The sequence below is a fragment of the Eschrichtius robustus genome, chromosome 13, assembly GCF_028021215.1.
Source record: "Eschrichtius robustus isolate mEscRob2 chromosome 13, mEscRob2.pri, whole genome shotgun sequence".
In the NCBI taxonomy this organism is placed as follows: domain Eukaryota; kingdom Metazoa; phylum Chordata; class Mammalia; order Artiodactyla; family Eschrichtiidae; genus Eschrichtius; species Eschrichtius robustus.
Genome location: NC_090836.1, coordinates 22,439,226 through 22,457,758, shown reverse-complemented (window position 1 = coordinate 22,457,758; position 18,533 = coordinate 22,439,226). Strand labels below are relative to the sequence as shown.

General features: G+C 40.4%; 1 protein-coding gene across 2 annotated transcripts in view; it reads left to right on the top strand.

The window, feature by feature from the left end:
• ITPR2 (inositol 1,4,5-trisphosphate receptor type 2) overlaps window positions 1-18,533 on the top strand; it is a 524,186-nt gene that overhangs the window by 449,331 nt on the left and 56,322 nt on the right. For both annotated transcript variants that reach the window (XM_068561342.1, XM_068561340.1), the window contains 3 exons: window positions 6,059-6,189; window positions 7,282-7,447; window positions 18,340-18,500. In XM_068561342.1, the coding sequence (XP_068417443.1) occupies window positions 6,059-6,189; window positions 7,282-7,447; window positions 18,340-18,500 (458 nt within the window). The remainder of the gene's footprint in view (window positions 1-6,058; window positions 6,190-7,281; window positions 7,448-18,339; window positions 18,501-18,533) is intronic.

The following is an 18,533-nucleotide window of genomic DNA, read 5'->3' as shown; positions in this document are numbered from 1 at the left end:
AAACGCATTAAAGACTTCCCATAATACTGCTATCACCCGTCATTTTCACCTAATACATTACGCAAAGAACAGAACTTCCCTTTTCCCTGTGGACAAAAGGGGACAATTCTTCCAGGTGTATTGCCCCAGGGGCAAAGTCTGCATTTTTTTTTTAGGCTCGACCTGAACTGGGAGCTGTGGGTATGATTTTGCAGGGGAAGCTCCCAGAGTAAGGAGGAAAGAATCCTGGAGGGATTTCAGCACGGGGGGTGTGACAGAGACGCTGGTGGGATCCAGAGATGGTGGCAGTAGCTTTTCACGATTAGGGATGATTTGTAAATCAGTATTAAAAACTACAGGCAAGCCTGTATTAATATGCTCTTTCTTCTGTGACCTTCTTACATTTGACATGGTAAGTGATAAAATCCATTTGATTGAAAACTCTGTGGATCTGACCTTGTAGCCCCTGCCACCTTTAAATCATGGCCACGTGTATCTAACTGCAAAAGTAGAACGAAAGCCAGAACCTGGTGTTTGTGGGGCAGCGTGTGTCACTTAGATGTAAAAATAACTTTGCTATGTCTAAGACCAGGGTGAAATTTGAATTTGCAAGCCCTAGCGTGCATTTGTGAAGGCCTTGGTTTGTTACCTAGTGGACAGCAGGTCCACATTACAAAAGGCCCAGACACGCGCAGTAGCGTGATAACAAGCCTCGGGGAGTGGGAGGCTGAGCGGCCAGCTCCTGAGGAGGCGCCATAGGTGCGGGTAGAGCCATCCTCCCAGAGGCAGCGGATTCTCCTGGCAACTGGCAACTGACTGCCGTTGAACAAAAAAACAGAAATCTTTTATTTCATTTGCTGCAGACCTCCCTGACTTCCTAGACAAAAATGTTCTCCTAAAAAAAAACCCCAAAACTGATTTTCTAGAGAAGTATGGTTTTTTTGAGGCAAAAAAATTATTTGCAATTATTTTCTAAGTAAAAATCATTTGAATGTACAGGAAAAAAGAGGTTTACAGATGTCCGACATTTATGAGTTATTCAAATTGAATATAGTTTGGTATTTTACTTTAATAAAAAAGATTGATGTATAGCAGAACCGGTCAGTCTTTATGTCACTCTACCTTTGGCTTCCTACTGGGTGCCCCGTGTTTTAAATTTTTTTTTCCTAAAGTTTTTTAAAATCAGCAATTCCATATTGAGGTGATTGTGATTAAAGGTTAAGGCCAAGAAACAAGAGGTTCTCAGTTGTACTCAGAGTTTCAAATATGTCTCAATGACAATCTATTGCTTCTAAGAAACCATTAAAAAAAGGAATAACTTAATTGTTAAAGCAGAAAAAAATGGCGTTAATAAATACTTTTATTCATGCATGTCCAGAAAAATTTATAGACTAACATCTCAAATCAGGGGGAAGTATTTTAGAGTCAATAGAATATATTTTTATTCCTTTCCTCATATGAAACATCCCTATCATGAATTAAGAAAAAATCCTTTCTAATACTCCTAAACTGAAAATGAGGATAATTTAACCTCATATTGTTTAAGTGTAGAATTTGTTGGTTATATTAAAACTATAACTTTGCATGAGATTTGACAGCCATCCATCAATAATAATGCTAATTATGATACTTGGAATTTATTACACCCTAAATATATGCCAAGCAATGTTCTAAGTTCTTTACATGAATATACTTAGTTCTTTTAAAATGTCTCCACATTAAAGTCTATTTCCACTAATTCTTCCTTTATGCATGTAAACAACAAGGACGTGTCCTCTCACTTCTTTAATAACCACCTCTGTTTTCATCATTACCCCTTTGCCACCATTAGCTAGATCATTGTTCTTGCACCTGAAATCTTTTCCTTGCCACCATCTGTTCTCTTTCTTCTTATATACACTCTTGGGTCCTAATTGAACCTTCTTCTGCATTCTCTTATCCCCCCCAAACTAATATCCTATTAATCTCCTTCCTTTCAGTACTAAATTTTTCTATAAAACAATTGACCTACACTCTCTCCTTCAATTTCTGAATCAACCATCTTCTCTTAAACTATTTGCCATCTTCCTATGACATCTTCCTATGCTTTTCCTGATGACCTAATTGTTAAATCCAGTGACCTTTTTTGTTTCTCATTGCCTTTGACCCTTCTGTAATTTTGATGTTTTTTTGATACTCTCTTCATCTTTAAATTATTGTCTTCCTTAATTTTGGATCACAGTACTCGCCCAGCTCTTGTCCTCTCTAGCCTTTTAAAAGTTTTCTTGTCCGATAAACATAAAAATCATCTGAGATTCCTTCCTTGTCTTCATCAAAGCCCCGGCATCCAGTTCTTCCTTCCAAATGGTCTGTTTCTGTGGTTTAGTGAGACCATCCTTTCCCAGGTCACCGCTGGCTGGAAGCTCCAGTCTGATACTTCACGTTGCCGTCTCCTTCATACCAAGTCCCGCCAGCTCCCTATCTTTCATCCTTTCCATTCTCACAGCCATTACTCTGTTTGAGGCGCATAGCACATCATGCCTGAATTATTGCAACTGCCTCCTAAGTGGTCTTTCTACCTCCAGTTATTCTCTCCTCCTCAATTTACCCACTATATCACCACTAGGCTACTTGTCAGAAATCACTGCTTTGAATATGTCCTTCCCTACCCCCAACTCAAGATGTCCACAATACTCCATTACCTCCCAACTAAAATCCAAACTCCCTAGAGCTTTTCAGAGAGCTGCCAGTTTATCTCCAGCCATATCTTACACCCCTCTGCATACTGGTATTATTGGCTCTTCATCATATAAGCAATTTTTTAAACTCTGGGGCTCTCTGCCCGTGCCATGTGAAATGCCTATCTACTGCTGTCTTAGTCCATTGAATATTCAAGGCAAACTCAGAGTCCGCATTAATTAGAGGGACTCCCCACTCATTATCATCAGTATTAAAAGTTCTCTCTCTATTCTGATCTCTTTGCACCGCTCTTGTGGCTTTTATCGTGCGTTAATTTGTCTTGTTATTTAAGTTCATGTTTTATCTCATACTGCTTTGCCAACTAGATGCTAAATCACCTTTCTTCTGTTTAAAATTCTCCGGTGACTCCCCATAGCTTTCAGGATAAAGTTTAAACTCTTCAGCTTGGTGTATGATTCTCTCCATAATCTGGCCCCTACCTACTTCTCTTCTTACAGCTCCTGCACTCATCTGCATACCCCAGAGGCCCTGGCATCCCAATTCACCTGCCGTTCCCCAGATGCTCCAGATGTTTTTTCATGCCTGTTTGCCTTGGCTCATCCCATTTTTATGTGCCTGGAATGTCTTCGCTGATCTCACTGGCCAACCATGCCCTCTTTCAGTGTTCAACCCAGGTGCCCCCTCCTTTAGGATGCTGTCCCCGACACCCCAGCCCATGAGGTGCTCATCCATCCTGCCTCCTCGGTACCCATGGTACTGCACTGCCTTTGTTCATCTGCTACCCACATTTCCTAGGGGACCATAAGCTTCCTGGGGGCTGCAGCACTTTCATCTTCCCACTTGTATTTCTAGCACCTCACGCAAGGGCTCTTGATATATTGAAATGAAGCAGGTTTGGAATGGGGAAAGCTGGTTATGTAGGTAGGTCTCCACAAGATGGCACTTATTTAGGTGAATCCATCGTGACTCAGGGCCTGGCTCTCAGCCTGAAGGCCTGGGAACTTGGCTTAACATATTATGAGTAGATCCGTCTCACAAAGGTAAAACGTTATTAACCAAGCTCCTAGAGGCTACTGTGTAAAACTGGCATGCCCAAGCACTAGTTATGGAGTGAGTGGACTTGACTATGGCTGGCATTGACCCTGACCTGGGCACTCTCCCCCTGTTTACATGTCACACAGAAAGCCAATCCGTTTTATGTATTTGCAGCCAATCTATTTTATTGCACAATGGCTAATCATGTGAATTCTGTGTGGATTTTACTAGCTCACCTCTTATGAAAGAGCAAACAACCTCACTTCTGAATTATTGGGGAGAGATGGGAGCACTTTCCTGTAGCTTCCATAAACTGATTAATCTGGCACTTAATAAGTCTTTAGTAAACATTGGTGTCACAGGACCAGGTAGTTGCTGATTAAATAAATGAATGCAGATCCTGCCACTAGATAGAAAAGATTGATCAAAAGTCTGACCATGGCAAAGTAGTATATAGACATACTGCACGTGACTGCATTGCTGGCAAACCATATTTCTCTTCAAAAATTCCTTTAACTCTCTTACACATTTCTAACGATTTTCTTCACATTCTTCCTAGCCATCACCACCACCAGGTGTCGGGGACCTAACCAAGCACTTTGCAGACTGAGCTTTCTCACTGTCTTCTCTGCCTTTCTTGCCTCTTCTGCTGTTCTGACTGCTGGCACCACAAGCTTTACTTCTTCCTCGTTTCTCCTGTCTCCAAAAGCGGCTTTATTTCTTCTACTTTCTAAGTCAGAATGTGCCTTGGTGCTCACCTCTATGGTAAGTGGTCCAGCACAGACTCTGCTGATATCTTTGATGCTGCATTTGATGCTTGCCCATCTCTGACTTCCGCCCTCCTCTTGAGAAGCATGTTTTAGAAGGAAGTAGCTCTGAATAAAGGGAAAATGCCAGATCCCTCGTCCATGTGATGTTAAAGTCAGCTTACAAGAAGAAAATCAACCTTTTCATGACAAAGTACCAGACAGGCTATTTGTAGTGGATCAGGTACACAAAATTATCAGTAGAAGGATTCTTTTTCTTTTTCCTTTGGTGGTGGTTGTTTTTTGTTTTATTATTATTTATTTATTTATTTATTTATTTTTGGCTGTGTTGGGTCTTCGTTTTCTGTGCGAGGGCTTTCTCTAGTTGCGGCGAGCGGGGGCTACTCTTCATCGCGGTGCTCGGGCCTCTCACTATCGTGGCCTCTCTTGTTGCGGAGCACAGGCTCCAGACGCGCAGGCTCAGTAGTTGTGGCTCACGGGCCTAGTTGCTCCGCGGCATGTGGGATCTTCCCAGACCGGGGCTCGAACCCGTGTGCCCTGCATTGGCAGGCAGATTCTCAACCACTGCACCACAAGGGAAGCCCCAGTGGTTGTTGTTTTTACATTCACGCCATGACATGCAGACTGGCTACACCATTCCAAAATTCAGTGCCACTATGGTTCTTTAATCTTGTAACAAGAAAAGTACATTTCTGTTTACTTAATTTAGGAAAGCCTGATTCTAGTATCCAATTTGGTGTGAATTTTTTATTATTTTAAATGACTGAGAGATTACTACCATATTTGGTAACTTTATCTTTAAACAAAATAAGACTAGGAATTTTTCTGTCACATTATATTTTTTTATCTCTCTCCGTTTGTCCCTAAATATTTTCACATAAACACATTCACATAAAATAAATTATTTACATGAAATAAACTGTTCACATAAATGCATCATGCTTCTTATCTGTAGCTCCATGCTGGTCATTCAGAAAGCTTAGACACTTACTAAAGAAATGAAATAGTATTTGCCCCAATTTGTGAGCACTTAACTTACTGTGGGTATGCCAATCTCTGTACAAAGTGTTTTACATACCTTAAACATAATCCTTAAATAACACTCTGAAGGGCTTAATCCTTAAACAGACCTCCGCATTTTACAGATGAGGACGTTGAGATTAAGTAACTTGCCCAAGTCCCAGTTCTGGAACAGAGTAGAATTTAAAGCTGGGTTCACCTAGCTTCCTTGTACAAGCTCTTTCCCCCCGCAATACTTTTGCTTCCTGGGTGAGTTGACTGTCTTTTCAGAAGGTCTTACTGAAATCTCCCCACATCACGACAACGCGCAATGAATATTACCTTTCTTATATTCTGTCCTTTTCAGTCTGTCATTTTCCACCGATGGAAGAAAAAATGATTTGGGGATATTCTATGCGTGCTTTATGAGTCTGTGTCAGTCATGGGCTTCACAGGCTGCTGCATAGAAAATACGTGTTATATCCCTTCAAAAAACTGTGTCCTGACACAGTTATAAAGAAATAGATCTTTGACAGTACATAAGAGTGTGCTTTAAAAGCACGAGGTTGCTGTACTGTTTGACTTGTTTGTTTTTGTAGCTGCTGAGGAGTATGAAGATGGAATTGAAAGGACGTGTGACACCCTCCTTATGTGCATTGTGACTGTCCTGAACCAGGGCCTCAGGAACGGCGGCGGCGTGGGAGATGTGCTGAGAAGACCCTCAAAAGATGTAAAAGCTGGAGAAAAATGGTTTTTCAAGAAGCACATGATCTTGTTTTAACCTTTCTTAGCAGCATTTACAATATGGTTTTTGTTTTCAGGGTACTGTATGTTATGTTGTTTGCTTTAACAGTATCACGGTGGCCATTGAAACCAATTCATTGTATACTGGGATTACATAGAAACAGCTGATGTCCTAGAAATCTATGTATGTCAGTAGGGTCACGAACTCTGCCCACCTTTGAACTGTATATTGCGACTATAGTCTTTATGGAGGAGTTGATTGTTACATAAATCACAGAAACCAGGCTGCCTTTTGTCTCTCAGGTTTCTCAGGCATGAAGATTTACTCTTTGCCTCTGAATAGGAACAGCCTCTATTATTTATCCACGAGGAATATCAAATCTGAACAAATTCTAACAGGATTTCGTATATTCCAATGGCAAGGCTGAAAAATTTCTCATTGGCTACAACGTCTCAAGTGCCACCCTGGGAGCTTGAATAATCTCAGTCCTCCAACAGGCCAGCCGGATCACATTGTCCGTTCATCTCATGTTTCCTCATCTATGAAACATCTAGGCTATCTGATCTCTAATGTGTATTTTAATACCGTTTGTCAAGTAGAAATAAGCCTGAGTTGAATGTACTTAACTCTATAAGGCCAAGAACAAAATCGACTCCAGAAATGGACGGATCATTAGATCGTCCTCAAGTCTCTAATCTCTGACCTTTGGGACTGGTATTTGTCTACCTTTTGTGCAGCTTCTGGGATAGGGGCCCACTGCACCAAAATGCATTTAGCACAATGACACGTAAAGTGGTTTTTAATACACAGTAAGTCCCTCCCTTGGAGAGGAAAAGTGCAAGTCCTAGGGAATGGAAGGGGTCTGGGAACAGACTGGAAAGTTTTCCTCACAACACTTAAAGAAAATGAAGATAGAAAGTGGGTCTTATTTTTCCAACTTGGAATACTATTCATATTTAGCAAACAATGATTGAATATATACTTTCTGCTAGACAATATGCTAAATCAACATGCCTCGAAAATGTGTATATATGTATATATACACAATGGGGTTTTTTTTAATGTTTTTTATTTCAGGAGCCCTTGTTTGCTGCCCGAGTGGTGTATGACCTTCTTTTTTATTTCATTGTCATCATTATCGTTCTTAACTTGATTTTTGGGGTTATCATTGATACTTTTGCGGATCTCAGAAGTGAAAAACAGAAAAAAGAAGAAATTCTAAAGACAACCTGCTTCATCTGTGGTAAGTGTTCTCAAGATACTAAAATAATAGAGAAAGAAACTGCCCAGTAGAAAGGAGGGACTAGAATGATTTTTGTTTGCCATGCTTTGGGAAAAATTATTTCAAAACGAAAGCTGGACAAAATCCAGATTATATAACAGCGTTGGACTGGGATACTCTGCTTCCAGAAAAAGCAGAAGAATTATATCCCAAAGCTAACTTGTCATTATTTCTGCAATTTGTATGATTCTCTGACTATAGTATGTGTTACAAAATACCAAAAGGTTCCACCAACTGGCAAACAGATTTTTAATCACAGTAACATATTGATTAAACAATGGAATGATTTTTACTTTATTTTGCTAGGTTATAAATCCACAGATGATTTTCCCAGCAGCTTGAACTTCTACTCACTGGCAGCGCTTTGTTTTTGATTCTGAATTGTGCTTTCTCTCAGTTTCTGTCACTCTCTCCCTCCCTCCCTCTCTCTCTCACACCCTGTCCTCCTATTCTTCTATCGTTAGCTCTCTCAGGCCCACCCAACCTTCTCTTTGTCCTCATTATTTCCTTTGGCTCTACCCTCTGCTTCATAGACCTTAGCCCTTTCTGGCTTTAGTCGTCTCTGTAGCTGGCTTAGTCGCCCTAGGATCCTTCCCCATCCTTGAATAATCACCAGCTCCTGGTGATACTCACCATCTATTTTTCCATGTCAAGCTGAAGAATCTTTTTGATAAAAGTCACTAAACAAACATAAGGGCCTCATTACGATGTTTATTCTATATAACTTAAACTGGACCTGCAATAAATCCCCTTCCTTCCTTGGTTCGCCTTTTATCAACTGTCTCATTTCCCCGAATGGTTCTTCCAAGCCTTTCCAACATCCCTCCAACAGGTGGGAGTATGCCAGATATTAACCTGTGATCATGATCTCTATTCCGAGGAAACAAACACAAATTAGACATGCCCTTTGGGGTGTCCACAATCTGTTGTGGAATACAGACACAATAAATATCAGTGCTATCTAATGCATTAAGGGAAATGATGGAGAAGTTTACGGGTTGTTAACATCTCGTTGGGTTGTGGTAGGGGGCAGCCGAGGAGGAGTCAAGAAAGGTTTCTTAGAAGAAATGGTGATGGAGCTGATGGTAAAAGATGGAAGGGAGGGACTTTCCTGGTAGTCCAGTGGTTAAGACTCCACGCTGCCAATGCAGGAGGCACGGGTTCGATCCCTGGTCGGGGAACTAATATCCTGCATGCCACATGGCACAGCCAAAAAAAGATGGAAGGGAGAGAGCCATATCCAAGTGGGCAGAAGCAGAGTGGCCAGCAGAAGGAAAGGCGTGGAGGGGTGAACAGCATGAGTAGAATCTTCATTTCCTGTAAACAGCTCAGTGTTTGTGGAGTATAAGTTTCAGAGCAGGGCAATGCCAGCAAAAGAGATTGGCCAGATCATATGTGGCCTTTTATATTAGAAAGCTTGGACTTCATCCTATGGACTTATAGAGGATGGCGAACAATTAAAGAATTTTAAGTAGAGGATGCAGGGTCTAATTTTTATTTTCGAGCACTGTGGCAGCTATGGGAAGTTGTTCATCAGGGGACAATATTGGAGGCAGAGTAACTAGGTAGAAGGTTATTACCATAGTAACTAGGTAGAAGGTTATTGCCAGAGTCCGTGAGAGGTAACAAAACCTTGATCCGGGAGAGGTAGTGGTGGCAGTATTCAGGATTACAGGGCAAAGTTAAGAAATATTGGGGAGATAGAATTTTTAAATCTCAATGGTTTGGTTTGGAATGGATATGAGAGAGCGTGGGTGCCTGGGTGGACGGCAGTACCAACAGTTGAGTTTGAGAATAGAAGAAGAAAAACAATTTTACATAGGCATATACTGAATTTGGCTTTGGAAGTACTGAAATTGAGGTATGTACTGAACAGCCCAGTGGGATACACTCAGCACAGAGGTCAACATGTGGGTCTGAGCCTCAGAGAAGGAGACAGTATTGGGGAATCCTCAGCCCGTATGACATAGAAAAAGCTGGAGTGTGGAGGAAGGCTTCCAGGTGAGAGGAGGAGATGATGGGAGTTCACATGGAAAACATCAGCACTGAAAAGTTGAAAGAGAAAGGCGATCACACACTCACAAAACCTTTCCAGTCCGAATGGTGTGAGGACAACCAGGCACGTGTGGCACGTGGAAGCGAGGGGAGAAAATACCCCTGGGAACAAAAGAATTGATTGTCAACTGTGTCAAAGCAGTAACATGAACTGAAGCAGAGCCTTTGAATTCCTCGTTTAGGAGGTTTTGGAGTTTTTAGAGAGGAGTTTCCAGGAAGGTAAGGGCAGATACCAGATTGCACAGTGCTGGGGAGGGACTTGCTGGAAGGAAATGACACAAAAAGAAGAGTCTTCTCTTTATACGTCTAGATTAGATGGAGGAACACAAGATTGACATGGCGCCAGAAAGATGTTGTGCAATAATTGGGGGATTTGGGGAAGAGAGTTATTATATAGAAGGGTGAGTCCCACAGAGGAAGAAAGATAGTACCTTTGAAGATCTTCCTGTGTCTCATGGTCTTGCCTTTACACTGCTTCCTCGAAGCCTTTTTCTTCACAATCGTAATAACTATTATGTCAGCACGCTACCTCCGAAACATGGGTTCTTTGGAAAAATCTGTCGGTAGACTGAGCCTCATTCTAAGACATGATCCTGTCCCCCCTATTATAACAACAAAAAACATGAACGGCAAAAGAAGCGCATCACTTCACCCCTATTTCTGCTCCTCTGAGCTTTCCCTTCAATGTCAAAATTCTCTCTGGCTTTTCACAGTTATCAAAAAGCCTGTAACCTGTAAATTCCTTAAAATATCACAATAACCTTCATCACCAAGTTGAAATGTTTGTCTCAATCTCATCATGAACTTCCTGCTGACCTTTTCTTCTAGCTCCGATTGCACGTTCTCTGGGTCTTATCACAAGGCCCTAGTCCTTCTCCCAACCCCTGGATCAGAGGTTCTGATTTTATCATAGACTCCTTGTCTCTTCCCTCTGCCCTTCTCTTTAACACCACTTTATGTAGATTATTGCCAAATATGCAGCCAGGGCTCCAACCTCTCTCCAGGCTTTTGTTCTTTATTTTCCATGGTTGATTGAAATTTAAAAAGGTATGACTTCCTGGCAGCCAGTTTTACCATGTCTGCAAACCAGTGCACCATGCCTTTCCATCTCCTTCCTCTAACCTGGCAACTTGTCTTCTGTATTGCAATTAATGATACCCCACTGGGCTGGGAACTTCTCCATCATTTTAAGCATCTCCTTTTTCCTCTTCCAGGTGCACTAGTTACCACGTGGTAATGAATCTGCTTTCACAGTCTCACTTCCTTCCACATATTCCCACAGCCACACCTTGGTTTTTGAGGCTCACCCTGGCTCATACCGCCCAAATGGACTGTTCAGCGCTGCCAGACAGAATTTTCCACTTTGAACTCATTTCCTTACTCAAAAGCCTATCAATAACATTGTACAGTCTATAACTCTAAAATTCTGATTTTCCTGGCATATAAGGTGCCCCACAATTGGGCCCCTTCTTTTTTGCCTGCCTTTTCATCCACTGTTCTCCCATTTATAGCTCAGGTTCTGGTTCAACTGCATTACGCATCTTTAACTCTCTCTCATGTGTTCTCAGTTATGGTGTTTCTGTTTGGAATGCCCAAACTCCTAAGCTGTTGAACTACTGCCCTGTCTCTGAGACCCAGATCTAAAGCCGTTGTTCCATGAATTCAGCTTTCTCTGGTCTCACTAACCAGAAGCAAACACATCTGCTCCTAAATCTGTCGATCACAATTAACTATATAGTACTGTACACATTTTTCATTGTCTCATCTCCTCTGTTGTATACTATGCCTTACCATATTATAGAAAGTATATGAACTTTACCATCAAGTAGACATGGGTCTACACTGGTTCCACATCCTGGCTATGTGGTCTTGGTCAAGTTTCCTTTCACCTTGAAAGTGAGGAATATAATGCCATGTTTGGGGATTGTGGTGGGTATAAATGAAATCCTGTATATAAAAGTTCTTAGCTCAATGCTTAACTGAGAGTAAGCTCTCAATACATGATCACTTCTTGTCTTTAGGAGATCCACATTTACATCTTATCCATTTTTATGCTTCCATAGTGTATATTAGGGATCATTCATAAATATTTGCTTAATGAATGACTATCCAATTAGTCACCTCCAAATTAACATTGTCTCTATACTTATGTGGCTTATAACCTATAAGAAGAAGATAAAGCAAGTAAGTCCTAAATTGCTATATACTGCAGACAAAAAACTTAGATGCACTAATTCCAAGTTATCCCAAGTTTTGTCACATGTATGGTATTGTTTCTGTGGCATACACATGTCCACAGGGATATAGGGTGATATATCAGAAGGTATTCGATCAACGTGGCCTATTTTTCAGAAGCTTCACATTTATTAACAAATTTGAGAGACCATTTACGTAAGTTAACCTGAGAGCAAATTCAAATAGTATTTTTATATTAGAACAAATGCTTTGTAAAGTAGAACAAATTTAGTGTGAACATTTAAAATAAAATAGAAACTTACTTAAATATTGAAAAGTGTTTCCAAGCTCTTTTAGCTGCTAATCCCTGTGACCTCAGTAACTTAAGGGTTCTTTATTCTTTGCCCTCAAAGGGCAGAAGCATGTGGGAAGTGTTGTGATAAAGTATATCTAGATATGCATTCATTCCTGGAATCACTTACCACATATAAGATCTAATATATACCATATATATTAGAAGAACTTAATTACAGAATAATTTAAACATTCGGGATATTTGGGGGTTGTATTAGTAGGCTATCAAATAGTTGTGATTAATCTAGAAATGGTTCTTGGAGGAGTTCGGTGTTAAATTGTGATCCAAAGGGGGATATAGTATCAAATAACAGAGGAGAGATTCTCCACAGTAGGAGTTGGCCCCAGGAATATTCCGAGGATGCCCACAGTAACAACAGAAGAGGTGGGTAGTGTGACAGGCAGTGAGAGCAAATGGGACTTTCCTAGCCTTGAAGACAGTGAACCAGATGTTTCAGAGTTGGGATTCAGAAAACAGTTGCTAGTGGTCCAGAAGGCGGTCATGATGAGGTGATGATGAGCACATGACAGAGCTGAAGCAGTAAGCATGGAAACAAATTGACTCTGTTGTCTACATTAACTATTAATTTTGAATTACTAGAGGTGAAAAATCCAGTGAAAAGGAGATGTCGACAGACCAGGTGTGACAAAATAACAAAATGGAGAAAGGATTTGATGATAGGTCAGAACTCCTATCATAGGAGGGTCAGGTTCCTAGAATTAAAGATCTTTCCAGATGATTTAATAGGAAATAAAGGCTAAATTGTGAGGTGGGTCATCTATGTTCTTCTCTTGGTAATTAGTCCCTTCGCTATACTTTGCACATTATTTTATTATCTTTATTGTCTATACTTATGCATGAATCATTCATTCACCTATTTGTTCAACCGTTACTTACTGAGCATCTACTAAGTGCTAGGGTATTGCAGTGAACAAAAACAAACAAAAAACACTTCCATCATGGAACTTATTTTCCAGCATACATAGAATGTCAAATGATGACTATGGGGAAAAATAAAGCAGAGAAGAGGAATGTGGATGCCTGGCTAGTGGGTGGGTATGTTCCCTTACCTTAGTCATACTGGGTGGGAAACACAACATAAGTGTAGTCTTAACATTTTTCCTAAAAAGTTTGTATTGAGCACACAGAGCTCCTCTTACCTTTCCTTTCTTTCTCCCTTGGTTGTCTCATCTGATGCTCTGGCTTTCATTGTTCATTTTATGTCATTTATCCTTGGACTAGTAGAGTTATGTCTTGAATGCTCTGTTTGGAATTTCCAGCTTCCTACCTAACATCCCAACATTGGTTGTTCTGTAGGCATCTTAAACTCAACACATCCAAAACCAAATACATCCTCCCTTTAAAATCTCTTCCTTCTATTTTTTTTCCTCTTGATTTAGTGATATTACCTTAAACTTGGTCATTCAAGTCAGAATATCGAGTCGTCCTTGCTTCCTCCTAAATTGGTACCTCTAATCGGACATCAAGCCCTCTTCAGTTTCTACTCCAGAGTCCTCTTCAATCTTTATTATTCATACATTCAATTATTCTGTGAACTTTAGTTGAATGCCTACTGTTTTCCAGCTACTATGCCAGGTGCTGGTAAAACAAGAATAAATCAGACAAAGTAGTAGAGCCTAAGATAGAAACAGACAAATTTTCATAGCAAAGACACAGAGAGTATCCACCAAGGGAGTCAGAGCTGTGGCAATGGTTGAGTTGGCTCTTGGAGAAGGAATTCCTGTGAAGTGGGAAAGAGACTGGATGGGGGCATAGAGTTTTCAGAGGAGTTGGTGTGTTTGGAGAATGGTGAGAAAGAGTGACTACAAGACATGTGCACAGAGTAGATAGTCAGTGCATGAGTCTGAGGGCGACTTCAAGTTCACTGGTGGACAGGGACTTCATTAACAGAGGGGAAGAAGAAGAGCTAAAGAAACAAATCTTTGATGAATTGAGTTTGAGATGCCCATAAGTTATCCAGGAGGCAGCAGGAAATAGAATCTAAAGTTGAGAAGAAGGGTCAGTACTGGGGATAAAGATTGAGAACTCATCAGCGTGATGATGGTTGAAACCAAGGGAATGGATGATCAAGCTTAGAGAGCAAGACCCAGTGAAGATGAAAGACAACCAGTTTCCCTCCCTTATATCCCTCCTCCCCTGTCCTAGCCCCCCGGACTCCTACCCTTAGCCTCTTCTCCCACAGTCTTCCTCTAAATCCTGGCACAGGGAGTTACTTAAAGCACAGCTCCCAGTATGCTAGGCTCACTCAAAAATCTTCAGCATAAAGCACAGACTCCTTAGCTTTGTGTTTAATACTTTTCATGGTTTGTGCCAAATGTACCATTTCATCTTCATTTCCGAGTGTTCCCTCCTGGCCACACCAGAGGAATTGACAGTCCCCCAAACAGGGCATTTGCTCTCATCTCTAGCTTTGCTGTGCTATTTCCTCAGCCCAGAGGCAAAAGAACATGGCTTTGGAGTCAGGAATATTTTTATTTAAATACTGGCTGACTTTTCCGCTAAATAGAGGTGTTAACTTGAGCAATTAATTGAAACCCTCTGAATCTCTTTCCTCACATGCTAAAAGGTCAGATCGGATTATTGTAATTATTATAGTATATTTGGACATCTTTATAGTTGTCAGCATAAATAGGTGCTCAATAAAAATTAAGTACCTTTTCTTACCGTTCATCTCTTCTCCACTTGCCGTGATCATGTTTCATAGGCCAGACATTTAAAGTTTTATGCCTCTTTGAAACTTTTTAAAATGTACCTGGTCAGAACTCATTTTGTCCTCCTTTATGTTTCCTTGGCAGATTATATCACTTCAGAATATAAAACAAGTTGTCTGTTTCCTCTCCCATATTATAGGTTAATTGATGGTAGACATTATCTTTATAGTCCTATGTACCTTGCAACAGGTAGGGAATTGTTTGAATTGAATTCTAGGAGAAAGCTACTTTAAAATTTTCTCCTTTTTTTTGGTAATAACTCTGTTGAGGTACACTTCACATACTGTATGATTCACCCACTTAAAGTGTATAATTCAATGGGTTTAGTATATTCAGAGTTGTCCATCCATCATCACAATCAATTTTAGAACATTTTCATTGCCCTCAAAAGAAACCTCATACCCTTTAGCCATCACTGCTCCCTTCCTTCCCACCAAACCTTCCATTCCTCCTCAGCCCTAGGCAACCATTGATCTACTTTCTGTTGCTATAGATTTGCCTATCCTGGACATTTCATATAAATGGAATCATATAATATGTGGTCTTCTGTGACTTGCTTCTTTCACTTGGTATGTTTTCAAGGCTCATGTTATAGCATGTATCAATACTTCCTTTCTTTTTATTGCAGAAAAATATCCACTGTATGGATATACCATATTTTGTTTATCTTTTTATCAGTTGATGAACATTTGGGTTGTTTCTACTTTTTGGCTATTATGGATAATGCTGGATATTCATGTACATGCTTTTGTGTGGGCATATGTTTTTCTTTTGTGTATATACCTAGGAGTGGAATTGCTGGTACACGTGGTAACTCTATGTTCAACCTTTTGCGGAACTGCCAAGCTATTTTGTAAAGTTGCACTATCTTACATTTCCATCAGTAGTGTAGGAGGGTTCCAAGTTATCCATGTCGTCATCAACATTGCTATTATCTGTTTTTGATTATAGCCATCCTAGTGGAACAATATTTTATGAGTGACATATTCCTTTTTTTCTTAAAGCAATGAGAATTTATTGAAACAATACATGAGCAATTTAAGATAAGAGGTGCAGTAAGCAAAGAGCCATCATGGAGGGCCAGATGCTATTCATGAAACTAAAGCAAGACCCTCAGCCCCACCATACACTATTACCCAACAACTTTTTTCTCAGCTTCCCCTTTCTCTCTGTCTAGAATGGCTTCCCTATTCTAATTGCCTCTCTCTACTTGCTGCTCTACCTCCTGCTTTCTGCCAGTTCACAGCTTCTACTGCCTCATTGCTTTCTGCTTATATCCTACTCTTTCTGCACCTCTTCAATTCTGTTATATTCTTAGTGACATATTCTTAATTCATTCAATTAATATTTTATTCAGTGCAGACTATGTAGCAGGCAATATTCTAAGCTATTGGGACCGTTGGTGAAGAAAAGAGACACATATATCTGCCCATGGACATGCAATAAATAATCAACATAATAAGCTCATATCTAAGTTCCTGGATAAAATGATATTCCTCTTTTCTGTGCCAATTAGCAGGCTGGATTTTTCTTGCACAATCATTTTTACCTCTGTAATTGAGACTTGTGGTCCAGTTTAATAGAACGCCTTTGATATGGCTATATTCAGTCTGTTAAGAGGTGATAAGCACTCTAGGAAAAGGAAGGGGACAAGGAAAGAGTGATCAAAAGTATCGGCAAAACGGAAGAGACAGGCTATAGGATTAAATAAAGTGATCAAGTTAAGCCACATTGAGAAGGTGAGATTTGAGAAAAACTGGAAGGTAAGTGAGTTAGTCAAAGAGATACCAGAGAGAAGAGGGTTGTGGGCAGAGGAAACAGCCAGTTCAAAGGCCCTGAGGCAGGGGTCTGGGTGCGAGGAACAGCAGGGAAGCCATTGTGGCTGGATGAGAGTTAGCAAGGGAGAAGAGAGCGGGAGACAAAGTTAGAGAGGCTGGAGGGCCACATCACTTAGGGCTTAGCAAAAAGATATTGCATGGGATGTAGTTAAACTCAAAAGTTATTCAGTGTTTTTCCAAACTTTGAACTTAACTGGGCATCCTGTATTTTCCCCGGCGACCCTACTTGTAGGGCATTGTAAGAACGTTGACCTTTATTCTGAGGAGGTGAGGAGCCACTGCAGGGTTTGGCACAGAGGAGGGACACCATCCTACTCAGGTTTTTAAAGGATCACTCTGGCTGCTGTGTTGAGAATAGGCCACAGAGAATAAAGGTGGAAACAAGGGGTCTGGAGATTGTTTGGGTAATCCAGATGAGACATGATAATGGCTCAGACCAGAGTGGTAACCATGGAGGTGGTGAGAAGCAATCAGATTCTGGGTATATGTTGAAGGTAGAGCCAAAAGAATTTCAACATGAATTGGATGTGGCATGTGTGAGAGAGAGAGAGAGGATTCGAGGGTGACTCCTAGACTTTTGGCTTGAAAGCTGGAAGAACGGAGTTGTCATGGAATGAAAAGAGAACATGGGTGGAGCAGCTTTGGGGGAGAGGATTGGATTTTATTTGAAGCATGCTGAGCTGTTGATAGGTCAAGTAAGATGAGGCATAGCCATCAGCCAGCCAAATTTTATGGTATTTCCCGTAAAAAAATATCCAATAATATAATTTAAAGGGCCACGCCTTCATTGGGGACAGGTTTTTTTACTTATTGTACTTTGCATCTTATTGTTTAAAGGGTCTTCTTCATGCCTAAATGGCCAAATAACCTTTTTTTTAAAAAAAAAAAAAAATATGTTTAGGAAAAGAGTAGCCAGGTTTGGAATTCAATTTCCAGATTTCTCCTCCAGTATCTGAACTGCAAAACCAGACTGAATCCCGACATCCCATTTTACTTGGCAGTATAATCCATTTTTCCATAGATGTTTTTCTTCATCTCCATTCATTTCCTTTCATCTACCCTTCAACCTTTGAGAGAAGAGAATCTTACTACCCAGTAAGATTACTCCTCAGTGTCCTTCCAGAGGCTAAAAATATGCCCTGGAAATTGAGCAGACCTTCCCCTCCCCAAAATGCCTGGAACACAGTAGTCTAAGGGGTGGAATGAGCCTGTGAGTCCTTATTGCTCTCGGAGCCCAGATCTCTGTGGACATTCGTTTGCCCTTCACTGATTACAAGTGGTTTTGAAGAGATGACTGTTAGCTGCCTTTTCTCTTTTTACCCAAGTTTCTGGTTAAAATGACATTTTCTTTCTGCCCTGATTAGCAAGCGTGCTTTTTCTTGCACAATCATTTTGACTTCTTTTTCTTAGACTTGCGGTCCAGTTTAATTTGACAAGTTTGATACAGCTATATTTAAAATTGTCTGCAAATTTTACATCTATAATAGGACTGTGCATTTCTAAGGATCCACAGGAAAGAAATTAAAAACTGACTTTTTTTCTGGAGGTCTTATATACTACGTTGTTTTTAATCATAACATTTTAAATTGTCATGCTCTTTCAGAAAGCATTTTTTCACAATAATTATTATGTTTTGTTTTTATGCCACGAAGTGAGTGCTGATTAAATTACACACATTGTGTCTCCTGTGATTTGCAGGACTCGAGAGGGACAAGTTTGATAATAAAACGGTTTCTTTTGAGGAGCACATCAAGTCAGAACACAACATGTGGCATTATTTGTACTTCCTAGTCCTGGTGAAGGTGAAAGACCCAACTGAATACACTGGACCTGAAAGTTACGTGGCTCAAATGATTGTGGTGAGTGAGAAGAGGGTTTGCATCTGTGACTAT